This window comes from Nothobranchius furzeri, chromosome 2 (assembly GCF_043380555.1).
Source record: "Nothobranchius furzeri strain GRZ-AD chromosome 2, NfurGRZ-RIMD1, whole genome shotgun sequence".
NCBI lineage: Eukaryota > Metazoa > Chordata > Actinopteri > Cyprinodontiformes > Nothobranchiidae > Nothobranchius > Nothobranchius furzeri.
Window position 1 is genome coordinate 21,032,774 of NC_091742.1, and position 13,488 is coordinate 21,046,261.

General features: G+C 44.9%; 1 protein-coding gene across 2 annotated transcripts in view; it reads right to left on the reverse strand.

The window, feature by feature from the left end:
• Positions 1-460: 460 nt before the first annotated feature.
• Positions 461-13,488, reverse strand: part of bcl11bb (BCL11 transcription factor B b) — a 30,974-nt gene continuing 17,946 nt past the window's right edge. For both annotated transcript variants that reach the window (XM_070544914.1, XM_070544915.1), the window contains one exon: positions 461-5,534. In XM_070544914.1, coding sequence (XP_070401015.1) covers positions 3,475-5,534 — 2,060 coding nt within the window. In that variant the 3' untranslated portion in view covers positions 461-3,474. The remainder of the gene's footprint in view (positions 5,535-13,488) is intronic.

A 13,488-nucleotide genomic window follows, 5' to 3' on the forward strand; every position in this document is an offset into this window, starting at 1 on the left:
TCATTTCGGCCGCTTGTATCCGCGATCTCGTTCTTTCGGTCATTACCCAAAGCTCATGACCATAGGTGAGGATTGGGACGTAGATCGACCGGTAAATCGAGAGCCTGGCTTTCTGGCTCAGCTCCCTCTTCCCCACGACAGATCGGCTCAGCGTCCGCATCACTGCAGACGCCGAACCAATCCGCCTGTCGATCTCCCGATCCCTCCTACCCTCACTCGTGAACAAGACCCCGAGATACTTATTTGAATTAATATATTAATATTAGTTTTTATTGTGCAGTGTTTGTCGGGGTCCGATGGTTTTAAGGTTGTGTCTGAAATCAAGAATTTCACTTGCACGTACTGTACTAGTGTACCTGCACATGTGACGTGATAAAGGTGATTTGATTTGATTTGATTTGAAATCTGCCATTTTATGTCACTCAAAAAAAAGATAAATCTGAATGAAAAACTACTTCAATCATAGAGCAATTGCAACATTTATTGAAGTGTTGGCTTTCTTGTATTGATTTTTCAACACATTACAAAAATACATATATGTTCAAAACAGCAGACGTGTACTGTTCTGAAAACACTTTTTTTGTTTCACAATGATGCACTCCTCCCTCCTCCCAAAAAAAAAAAGAACAAGGAAACTATTTTGTACAAAGAGTGAAGGTGAAAGTTGTGAAAAGTGAAATATGAAAATGTATTCAAAATTACAGTTGTAAGTGCCACCACAAGACCTAAACATAATGTCCGTGTAAGTCTTGATTTCTGCGCAAATCTATTGTGTTTCCCAGTCGAAGCTCTTCTTTTAGGTTTAAATCTGGTTTGTTTTTCCCGTATCACTTTGTTTTACATCCATGAGGGATCGCTTAAAAGAAGGGATAAAAAAAAATAAAAAATCAGGACACAAGAATGGCACCACTGCTGTTAAAAAAAATAAGAATAAACTCTCAAAATTCTGCATTTCTACATTTATAAAAGAAAAACCTTTCCATACAGTGAACGAGCAATCATACAGAAACAGATTAATGTTAATAAAACCCTCCACCAGGAAAATTATACAAAAACTGTAATGGTATTCAGATTAGTTCATAGAACATTGGAGAAAACAATACTTAAAATAGAAACCATCTTTAACACTTCCACAAAGAATTTCCTTAATGGCGTACTTCAACACTGTAAACATATTATAAGACTTGAATGTCCGTGTGATCGGGGTTTCCACTGTTCATCGTTCGTGTGTTTCTGTAGCTCATTGTGGCCTCACACACTCATTCACAGTGTGTTTAAAAACCAGCACTTTGATTCTTTTTTTTTTTTTTTGCGCTCGTATTGTCCAGTTTTTAGTTTCTATTCATCCGCTAAAATAAACCCAACTGCATAACTTATTTGGACCACGAAAATTGTCATTCTCTGATTAGCCAAAACATTTTTTTGTTCCGCTAACTCAAAGTGGTCCAGATAAAACCTGACAACAGGCCAGAATAGCAGGTCAAACTTTCAAGTGATTATGATTTTGATGGCGGAGAATTGCAGCGCTAAAATAAGAGATGTAGTCTTGTTCTCCTTTCATGTGGCTTTGCCGTCTCCCTTCCTCTCACGCTCACTGTCTCATTCTGAAGGTCTGTTATAAGATGTGGCCAGTAGATGTGTATTTGGGTACAAAAAATACACGTTTCATATGCTTCCAGTTTCATTTGAATGACTATTCTCCCCAGTCAAGGTCTTGCTCTCCCTCTCTCCCGCCATTTCTTTCTCACACATCTTCATGTCTCAGCTCCAATCTTTCATTTTTGCTATAAGAATAGCCCCTACTCAAGGTCGCTCGGCCGTCCCCTAGTGCAGCTGTGCTCAAATTATCATAACTCATACGGCCCCTTTTGCACCAGATTCATTTCAGGATGAGCGATGCAGAAAATAAAAAACGTAATCCCCGAAAGACACGATCAGGCACACTGTCTTCAAAATCTGTTACAGGGAGTTAAACCCATATACGACTGTGAGAGGCGAATGAACAGGCTTCCTTTTAAAAGCTGCTCTAATGCATGAGTCTGAGTTGGTGAACTGTGAAAAGACACCGTCAAAGAGAAGCTCAGAGCATGCTGCAAAGAGGAGAAGAACACACGGTAACACATATTGATGTGAATTTCATTTGAAATGCTTATTTTCAGGGGGGGGGGGTCTTTAGGCGATGCAGGAATTCGACCCAAGACTCGCCACATCAGACACATGAAGACAGATGGAGAATCATTCAGAGAGTCAAGTAGCTTTTGTTTAACATAAACTTTGAGCACGTGAGATGAGTTTATGTTGGAGGTAATCAAATGGGCTTCGTAAAGAAACGATGTATGGCAGTTCCATGTAGCATATATACTGTGGATGATGTGAGCAGCTGGTTTTCTGATTGTTTAGATTTAGGCCATCTTTCCTGTACAGTCAGGGCTACTTTTAACATATAAAAAAGAATATATTTACAAACCATCAAAAGGACTGTTCTTCTTCTCACATTAATCACAAGTAGTCTTAACTTATTCAACATATTAAATATGGTGGTTTAGTCCTACATCAGGAATGTTCCGAGCATCAGTTAAGGGGTTTTTCTATTAAGTGCAACCTTTATTTTTGTCCTTTCTGCAGTTTGAAATAATTTCAATTTTGGACTTTTTAAAAAAAAAAACAGAGCTCCCTAAATAAATTAAAACCAAGCTACCAGATCTCTAAGATAATATTGGATTTTATAAATCCAGTATGATGTTTTATTGTCTGGCTGACATTCAGTGCTTCAGGCCTAAATAAGGGAATGGATTGTAGTCCGCTGCTGCAGGTAACAAATGTATTATTATTTTTTTTACTTTTAAAAGCTAACAGCTTCACACAAATTTACTCTCACAGGATAACAAGCTTCCTCAGAGGAAAAAAAAATGCATCGATGGTGACGTCTTGTCAGTTATAGCATTTTAGAAAAACAAAAAAACATTTTCGAACATTTCAAAACTAACTCCATATGAAATCCCACAAAGATGTACCTGCACATGCCAAATATCATTACAAAAATCCAATAAATACAGAAATTATTGCACAGTAGAAAGGCTCCATAGATTCCTAACTGACAAAATCCTCCGACTATTTGCCGTGAAACACCAAGTTGGGCATCTCAGACAAAATATTATTAAAGTTTCCATTTGGTAATATTCTCAGGTGGCAGTTTTTGTGACAAGAAAAAAATGATAAACATCAATCAATCTTAATTTTTTTTTTCTAGAGAAACATAATCCAGCCAAGCCCCATCATTGAAGAAGTGGTCGTTGAGATTGTGTGTGTGTGTGTGTGTGTGTGTGTGTGTGTGTGTGTGTGTGTGTGTGTGTGTGTGTGTGTGTGTGTGTGTGTGTGTGTGTGTGTGTGTGTGTGTGTGGGCGCACAGTTTTGTTTATGTGTGTGAAAGGGTGTTTTTTTGTACCATATGCTGTATAATTAATGGTCGGTGGCTTATCCTCTGTCCGCTTGCTCCAATTTGACCTCACTGGCCATCAAATGTTCGCCATGCCACTTCTTCATGTGTTTCTCCAGTGTGCTGTAGACACTGAAGGGCATGTGGCAAATGTCGCAACGGTACACCTCCTTCCCAAACTGGCCGTGGGTCTTCATGTGGCGCGTCAGCTTGGAGCTCTGGGCGCAGGCGTAGCTGCACAGGTCGCATTTGTACGGCCGCTCCCCAGTATGGCTGCGGCGGTGGACTGTCAAATTGCTGCAGTTCTTGAACACCTTGCCACAGTACTCACATGTGTCATTCCTTTTCTCCTTAGAACTGGGAGGTCTGCCCGGCCCAGGTCCCCGCATGAGGTGAGGGGTGCTGCTGCCGCTGCGGCCTGAGGCACTGCCACCTTCCATCAGCTCCCCAGGCGGAGTGGAGAAGCGGAGGCTCCCTGTTTCTGAGGAGGAGTGTTCTGAGGAGGTGGCAAAGGGGGACTGACGGGAATCCGTGAATCCTAAGAAAGGTTCTCTGATGAAGTGGCGTGAAGCAGCATAGCCAGCCAGGAGCTGGGAGTAGACGTTTTCTGGGGAGATGAGTGGGATGGCCGGAGGAAGTTCCAGCTGTTCTTTCTCAATCTTGATCCTCTTGTTGTTGGAAGGGCTGGGGCTGGTGATCGGAGTAGGCCGACGCTGAAACAGCCCGGGAAAAGAATCTGCTTCGTTCATACTGATTCTGCCGTTCATCAGAGGCCTCGGGGCCCCCTGCTCTTCTCTCTCTCTCACTGCTTCTCTTTCATTCTCTCGTTCTCCTTCGTTCCTCTCCTCGCCGACTTCATTAGGTTGTCTCTCCAAGCTCCTCTTGTTAGGGTTCATTCTAAGATGATTGTCTATGTGGTTGTAAGGGTGCATGATGCCCACCCCTCCATCATCACTAATTCTGTCTCCGCTCATGTTTTTTTTTTCAGGAGACTGTCTCGGGCCATTTTCTCTGTTCTGACTGAATTCCTGGGAGTCCTCACTCAAATTGGAATCTGGTCGACTTCCGTTCCTCAGCTCTTCCTCCTCCTCCTCTTCCTCTTCCTCTTCTTCCTCCTCCTCTTCTTCCTCCTCCTCATTCTCCATCTCCATTGCCCGTGGGTCCCCCTCCCTGTTTTTTTCCTCACCTTCTCCTCTCTCTCCTCTGCACTCCTGCTCTGGAGAGTCGGTCATGCTCCCTGACTTGTTGTGCATGTGTGTTTTCATGTGCCTTTTAAGTTTGCTGGCCTGGGAACACGCGTGATCACACAGGTGACATTTGTACGGCCTCTCTCCAGTGTGACTGCGTCTGTGGACGATCAGGTTGCTCTGGAATTTGAAAATCTTGCCACAGAACTCGCAGGATTTTGATTTTCCCAGGGCCTGATTCTGGCCCTGGGTGTCTGGAGGACTGGAGGAGCCGTGCCCCCCAAGAGAAGTGGGTGGCTGAGGAGCATAGGTCAGAAATGTTGGCGGCTTAGCACCAGGTTGGAAAAGTGTCGGACTCAGCAGGCGGTGCATGGGTGGCACGCGGTTTGGAGAGAGGGGAGGTGTCGGGCCGCCACTATTTGTCGTGTTGCCTGCAAGTTCTCTCAGTCGACGGGAGAAGTCCATTGAAGGAGGCTCCATGGGTGTCATTCTCATCACCCTCTCAAAGGCACTGGGGTGCTGTGACAGCAGCCCCATTTCCTCTGGGCCCAGCCGCTCTAGAGGTGGTCTAGGTGGAGGTGGGGGGCTGACAAAGGGCGGCGTTGCCGGCAGCCGGGTCTCCATGTACCCAGGAGGATGGGGGTGTTCCCTGAGCAAGGGCGCGGCCATTCGGAGGATGTGGAACGGGTTGTTGGTGTCGCCGAGGAAAGTGGGCAGAGGAGAGCGAGGCAGGGCGTCGACTCCTGGAGGAGGGGGAAGAGCCATGCGAGGTGTGAGGGAGCAGTTGGCTGGGTGGTTGTCAAGGTAGATGCGGATGCCGTGCGTGTTCTGGGCATGCTGAAGCAGGAACCAGGCGCTGGTGAAGGTCTGCTTGCACGACGTACAGATGTAGCTGGATGGCTCGTCTTTATCTGCAGGTCAAGAGAAAGAAAATGAAGCAAGTTCAAATAACACAAAATATCCTAAAACAGTCAAGCTAACCTTTAAATGTAAAATGATTCCGTGTGTAAATGTATGCGGCATTAAGGGAAATGCATTGTGCTTAAACGCTAGCGCTAGATTAGCTTCCCGACCGTGTGTTATCAGGCTTCATAAGACGATGTGTCTACAGGCTAATATAGGTGGCAGGTAATGCCCTTAGGCCATGACACATTATGCAAATTCTTATGTCAGCTAGGCTTTAATATACAGATCTATCTCGTCAACACTGTCATTTCCATAAAGTGACAGGGGAGCCAACAATGGGTGGAAAAAAAAAGGAAATGCGAGAAATTGGAGGCAGGGGTGGGGGTTGCAGAGAGATGTGGCACCAGAGACAAAGAGAGGAAGTCAGTTGTGATAGAGATGCGTAAACAGCACAAACGTCCACATTAAATACACCTTTGTGTCCGGAGTAGAGGATCTGTTGTGGTTCCGCGTTCTGTTAGAACCACAAGTCGCTCACAGACAAATTACCCCCCCTAAATGGTGTGATTTAATAATGCTAAATGAATCTATCAGTCACCGCGGTGCGGCCCTGTCAGCCTGCTTTTGACTCGTGAAAAAGAGCCGCCGTAGAGGTTCGTCTAATGCAACACAGGCTTGCTCCAAAGAGGTATTTCCACAGTCTTGTGTTTGCTTGTGAGGCATCTGCATCTACTTTATGGCGGCTACCGCAAGTGGAGTCAAGTTGGTACAGTCGTCCCAAAGCTCGAAGCCTGGAGGGCCAACACAAAGCTGGGGAAGTCGAGCTTGCCCAGAGTTTTATGTGATCAAGAGAAGAAAAAAAAAACGTCCTTATTAAGATGACTGGCTGCCTCAAAGCCACCCTTTGTTATGGAATGTAAAACACACAGGCAGACACCGAAACATGCTCAGGAGTATTTTCTCCGCTCGCCCCTTCACTGTGCACATCCCCACACACACACACAGATTTCAAACACACCGGCTTGTGCTGAGGAGAACAGATGAGGGAAAGCTGATGTTGGATCAGTGTCTGGTACAGGAAGCTGATTTGGCCGTGTGATTGGTTTGGCTTTCCTCTGGGGAGCAGGGGTCAGGAAAAGTTAATGAGGGGCTCATTTACTGATTCAGTCGGTTTTTCTCTGCCATTAGCAGCACTCGGGTGTAGCCGTCACTTTCACTATTCGTGTGGGTTGGGACGCGACTTAACTCTCGCTACCAGCGTGTGTGCGAGGGCTCACGTCTGTACGTGTGTGCGGACTTGTACGTGGATGTCTGTGTGCATGTGTGGGGCGAGTGGCGGGCTGCCTGCCTGCGTTTAGTTTGGCTGAGCTTCACACGGCCGCTTGGCAGCCGAGAGCTGGACAGCTTAACAGCTTGGACGGGGAGAAGAGAGCCAGAGAGGGAAGGAAAAAGGAGGAGGAGAGGGGTATAAAGAGAGGTGGAGGGACTTAAAGGGCCTGACGAGCTTGGGTGCACACGACACACACGGAGGCTATTTACATGCCCCCCAGGGACCGAGGCACAGACTCATGAGCTGTAGCCTAGACCTACCAGGATCAATACCAAACAAAGATGTCAGACTGGCCGTACTGAAAATCCAACTTAACTGTTAAAACTTTGCTTTCTTTTGAAGTTCATTCCTTTAAGTTTTTCTTATTAAAACTTTTGTGCCTCATCTTTAGACACAATGTCAGTCAAAATAGTCAGAAAAATTAGGTTTCATGACTAGGTATGCTGCTTCGTGCAACAGCGCTTTTGTTAAAAGGTTTGGATCTAAATCAATGCATTTGCAGTGGTCTCTAGTAGGAATGAATGCCTTTTAAGTCGTACTCTGGGGAAAAAAGCTCAGATGCACTTGTTTCAGGAACTAGAAGTGAGCCACATCAGAGCTGAGCTTCAAACGGCAGGATTTGGAGTTTTATTTCCTGATATTTGCACATCTCACCTCTGATTGGCTAACAGCAACAAAACTACCAACTGGCTCGTTTGCTCTGCAACGTTGATGTTTTATCTCCACAAATAACACAAGCCCGAAGGAGTTCTGCCGTGTGATCGATGTATTAATGCTAACAGTTAGCGTCTGCTAGCTGAGACGTTCTCTGCCGTTTTCTAGATGCTAAACTAAAAACAGCTTTCCCCGTCGTGAGTCCAGATGGGTGATTCCACTGATGTTACGTGACAGTGTGACGTATATCTGTCAGGCTTGTCTATTTTCTATCAGAAGTTAACACAGGAGATAGGTGTAGGAGATTATTTTCATGTTCAGCTTTTATGAAAAACTCAGACTGACCGATTATAATCAGAAATGAACATTAAAAACAGTTTTTCTGTGTTTCCACACCTTTAAATCGTTCTCATTTGTGAAGAGTGATAAGATAAGGAAAACAGAGGACCACCAGGATATTTTTAATAGTTAGGGTTGTGGCATCTTACACATGTTTTACTAATACACGCCGCCTCAGAGAAACTGCTCAGAATAGCTGCTAATGGCTTGAAATAATGCTTACTTATGACAGAGTCCTGCAACGGCTCCAGATTGGCTCCATAAGTCAGAAATATAAAGGTGATTGTGCTCTTTGTTCAGGGGTCTCATCCAGAGGCGTGCCCAGGGAGTGGCCTAGGGTATCACATTCCACCCTTGGAATCTGATTGGCCACCCCAGGTGCCAACACACTAATTTACCTTTAAATAGTCTTTTCATTGTCCACAAAAGGCTTGGGGGTAAAACAAAAAAAAAGCACAACCGTTGGTGCCACCCATGCACAAAGTTGTGCCTCACCTGAGCCACCCCATTTTAAAAGATCTGGACACGCCACTGGTCTCATCTAATGCCAAACTGAAGTTCGGATTGTGAAAGAAGTAAGACAAATAAAAACACCACGTTTTTTTCCATAAAACAATCCATGCTTAAGGCAATTAATCCAAACGGTTCAATCCCACACTAGCATCCCCACCCCACCCTCACAATGACAGCAACACATTTGCATCTTGTCATATCGTACACGGGCGCGCCATATGCTGCTAAAGGAAGCGTGGCAGCTAATAGAGAGGCAGTTGATGGCGGCTGCTTAATGACGGCCAAAGACAAATTTCATCAACTTCCCAAACAAGCAAGCAGGCGGGGGGGGTGGGAGGGTTCATGCCATGGATAGATGGATGTACAGACAGACGACTTGCACCCATGCTGAGCGTGCGCCGCTGCTCAGCGCCCAGGCCAGTGAAAGCCTTCATTAAAGAATCACGGTGGCCATGTCAGGCTTCAGCTTGTGGTAATTACAGCCGACTGCCTGACACGCAGGCAGGGACCCTTCCTCTGCTGACCGCCAAGGTCAACTACCAGTTAGAACTGTTGCACTCTCCGCTCCATGCCGTCGCTGATGCTGGACCTAATCGGCCAATTTGCCAAACACACACACGACCCTTACGTGTGTGAATGAGATGAGAGGTTAAATGAAATGGAGTCGCAGCAGGAACCAGTAATTTGGTACACTGCGTTTTGCTGCGTTTTGTCATTTCGCCAGCTATTTGTAAACGCTTTGGTGTAATGGAATTCACCTAAAAAGGATTGTCTGTTATTTTTCTGCTCAGGTGTTCGCGCTGGCAGACTGTTCCCATGAAACCAGGGGAGCACAATGCAGACGTGAAACCAGCTCAGGAGGGCAGCTCTTTGTCCTGCACAACAAAACAAGGGCTAAGGGCCAGGAGGCCTGGAGGAAGTTATTAAAGCCTTGGCACATGCACGGAGCTGAGGTGGGCCAGTAATAATGCTCTCCCTCTCTCCTGCGTTGGGTTTTTTTTTTTTTTTTTACTAAACCACTGGGCCAATTAACCCAGTCTTCAGGGACTGAGATCTGAGCTTTACATCAGATTTTATTCTTTCCAGATTGCCTTTTATAGCCATTATTTTGCCTTAAAAAGTACAAACAAAATGCCAGTGAATGAAGGGGAGCCATGGTATTGACTGTTTGCATGTGGCTAGCAAAAGGCTGGTGGAGTTGACTCAGACACCGATGGTGCAGACATGTGGACTTGGGCTTCATTTGGGAATTCACAGCTTCCAGCCAGATTTTCATTTTTTATTAGAGGTCCCTCCATTTACTTTTTCTGGCCTCTGCTGAGCGTTCTAGTCCACTGAGACCACAGAAGAAGACATTTCCACGCTGTCGGTGTTCAGAAAGAAACAGGATCTTAACCATAACGTTGAATTAAGTTTCACTGAGCTCAAAGGAAATAAGAGTGAAGAGAAAATACGCAACCACGGAAAGTCTTGATGTTTATGTGTGGGATGTTGTTGCTTTAGTGTAGACGAATGTCAGTGCAGGTGTTAGTTGTTAGGAAGGAGGTGACGAGGATGCTCTATCGTGACGTGAGTGTGTGTGCTGCAGCATTCCAGAGGTTCAGGTACGCTTTGCTATTCCGACATTCCATCAAGGGCAACAGAACGCCACAGCGACAGATTTGCATACAGAACAAAGCCGCCCGCAGGCTAGGCCACTGGGACTTAAACCTGCCCCTGCAGCCCCTCCTCTACCCTCTGCACACACACACACACACACACAAACACACATGCACACACTCTTTGTTCAAACACACTTAGCTTGCAAACGCTCTGGGAGTACGCGCATGTGCACCTGTCAGGGGTTAGCTGACACCTCCGCTGCTGGTGAAGCAGCTCCTCATTAGCATGGCTGTGATCTAGGGGTCCCCAGGGGTCCCAGCCTCCTCACCTCACCTCTGCTCCTCTCCTCCTCCTCCTTAAGTCTCCCATCTTTTCTACTCCTCTTTCTTTTTCTGAACTTCTCTCCCTTTTGCTCCGATGGCGTGTTTGTGAAGATGGCGGATAATCAGGAGCTGATCAACTCTTAGATTGTGTGTGTACGTGCATGTGTGTGTGTGTGTGTGTGTGTGTGTGTGTGTTAGGATAAACTAGAAAACAGCAGCTGACTTGTCATACACATGTAGTAGAAGAAAGAAGGAGATGGAGTGAAAGGAATCAGATGAGAGGCTGCGGAGGGTGGCAGTAGCAGGCAGGGGGTGCGGCTCTCACACAGTGGGACTGGCTCCACGCTAACAAAAACCAGCCTTGGTCTGCAAAACATATTCATGTGTGTGTGTTTGTGTGTCTGTGTAGCCAGTATGACCAGCTGAAATGCTTGTTGACCGAAGAGAGCGTTTAAAGACACAAGGATTAAAAATCCACCGGAGTTTTCAGTCCCGTGAATGCACCTTTGCTGAGCAGCAATAAAAACCTGCAAATCTTCCTGGTATGTGAAAACACCGTTGCTAGGCGATAACTCGTGTTGGCAATCACACCTTTTGATGTGGATGTTTTTTTCATTTCCTGTCTCTGAATTTTAAATTAAATCATACATATAAAATGTTTTCGGTTCATTTTAAAGAAATCAGCGTTGGACAAAACCTTTATTGGTCGTGCGAAAATCAGAGATCAGAACCGGCCCTCTAAACAAGAACCTGTGCATTTCTGATTCAAATGCATTAAACCCACTTTTTATCTCTTGGCTTATCTAAACTGGTTTTTCTGTCCTCCTTTGCTTTCACATACACACTCAGCACCTGTAAAAGGTATCTGGGTACTCCACCCTGACCTTCATGCCTCCTGGGATGTGGGTCAAATGAACAATAAAAGGGATCAGGTATCTCCTGCAGATGATCATCCACACACACACACACACACACACACACACTGTAGAGGTCCAGCTGCACAACAGTGCACAAGTGGAGAAGGCGCTCGTGTAGCTCAGCTGAGGAAGCGTGTTACTGCCAGCAGGCAAACTATTTCAACAAGAACAAATAACGACGAGGCCTCTCCGTCAGAAGAGAGCTACGACTTCTGGACCTGGTTCCAGGGAAGAAAGGCAAAAACAGAAAACGTAGCTTCATAAAGTGCATTAGCTAAGCTCTCTGTGGCATTTCTGTAAGCCTGACTCATCCCGGAGAATGCATCTGTGTGTTCTCTCACTCTCTCTCTCTCACACACACACACACACAGTTGTGGGGTCTGCTCCAAGGCGGACAAATGGACGACCCTCAGTCGTGCTCGGGGTTGGATAAAAACATAAGAATGACGAATGAGATGGAGGAGAGTTTAAAAGAAGGAAGAAGCACACAAAAAAGTTCAAATGGAAAATTAAAGCTGCAGCCTGAAATAAAAGCGGAATCACGTTTTGTTTTTCTATATCAAAGCATTTCCATGTGCAGCAAATTTACCTGGAGCTTAATCTCTCATCTCCTACCAATTTCACCATGACATAGCAGCAGCAGCAGCAGCAGGGGAAACAGATAACACAGAATTAAAACACAGAAGAAGAAGCAGCGGTGGAGGTGAAAGGCATGGGGATTGAAAAAGAATAAATCAAATCTGTAAAATTTAAGGAAAAATCTTGATGGAGAAAAAGATGAAAGGAGAAATGCATGTAAACCTTTAAAGTGTTCGCAACAAAACAGAGACTGGGTTTGTGGATTCGCTCCATGTTTCAAATCCAAATGAGGCTCCACTGAGCAGGAAATTGTGTGAAGGCTTTTATTCTTCCACACAAAATAAATATGTATAAATTACATTTGTTCATCTGATGATTTATCATGCATGGACGCTCATTTTCCAACGTTCACAGGAAAAAGTGTTTTCTCCTCTCACGTTTTCTCACGTTGGCTGTTTTGTGGTGTTGTGTTCATGTTGGTGCCCACTTTGCTGTGTGCCTGATTCAGGGACAGCGCGCCATATTGCTTTAGCAGTAATAATGAACCCCAGCTGGTTTCTGCCCACTGGAGCTTAGTAGCCAGTTCTGTTTAACTGGCAGGCCACAGGAAGGAAAAACCGGAAAAAATAAATGCAGACGAGCTTTTTTTTTTTTTTTTTTACTGAAACAGCTCTATAAAAACTTGAATCTCACGTCGATCACTGTTTCAGCGAACACGGGATAACAATAGTGACCTAATTCACTTGTTTCACACCGCTCTGATTATGGTAAAACTCCACATGAGGGAGGAAATGTGCTCTTTTGTCAAAATCCGACACAAACATATTCACCGGAAAGAGCGCGGTTTAAAAGTGCAGCTCATCTCACTTCAGCAAGCAAAAGGAGACACCTTTAAGACTTTTTTTTATTATTTCTACAAAGTAAAAAAAAATCAAGCTTTGTGGTTTTGAAGTATTTTTCCAATTTAAGATTCCTAACTTCTAAATCTGCTCAGGCTGCTTTAGTGACTCGAATTTAACAAACAGCAACATGAGTAAATTTACCTAAAACACACGTCTTTTCTGTTTTTACTGCCACTAAAAAAAATGTGTGATCATTATTTCAATATAATAGCGCGAGCTGGCTACCAGAGACTAAATCAACCACAGACAGCATTTTGTGGCTTTTTGAAAAACTCCCATGAGACTTTGCTGTGATAACATTTAAACAGCAGCTGCCTACAACTGTATGTTAAACCAAAATGTGTTAGATTTGGTCATGCCCCTCTTACACACACACACACACACACACACACACACACACACACACACACACAAAAGGGGCAAAACTGCATTTTGAACAACAAAAATCTGAAGAATCTCCCATCCCAACAGCACTAAATTCACCGCATGAATAAAAGACGTTGGGGGAAAAAAACTCATCTGATATGAGAAAAAATAAATTTTGCTTAGAGGTGAAGCAGTACCTGTCCAAGTTTTTTTTCCCACTTATTCATGTTTATGAGGTCTTGTTATGATCCGCTGAATACCAGCAGCACAACATTATTAACATTGCAACGGTCATGTCTCCAGGGGAATTCTGTTCTCTCCTCAGTGTGGCCTGAAACATACCCAGGTGTGTCAAACGGTCTCCCGTCTTGTCTCAAACACGGATTGTGCCACACACACACACACACACACACACACACACACACACACACACA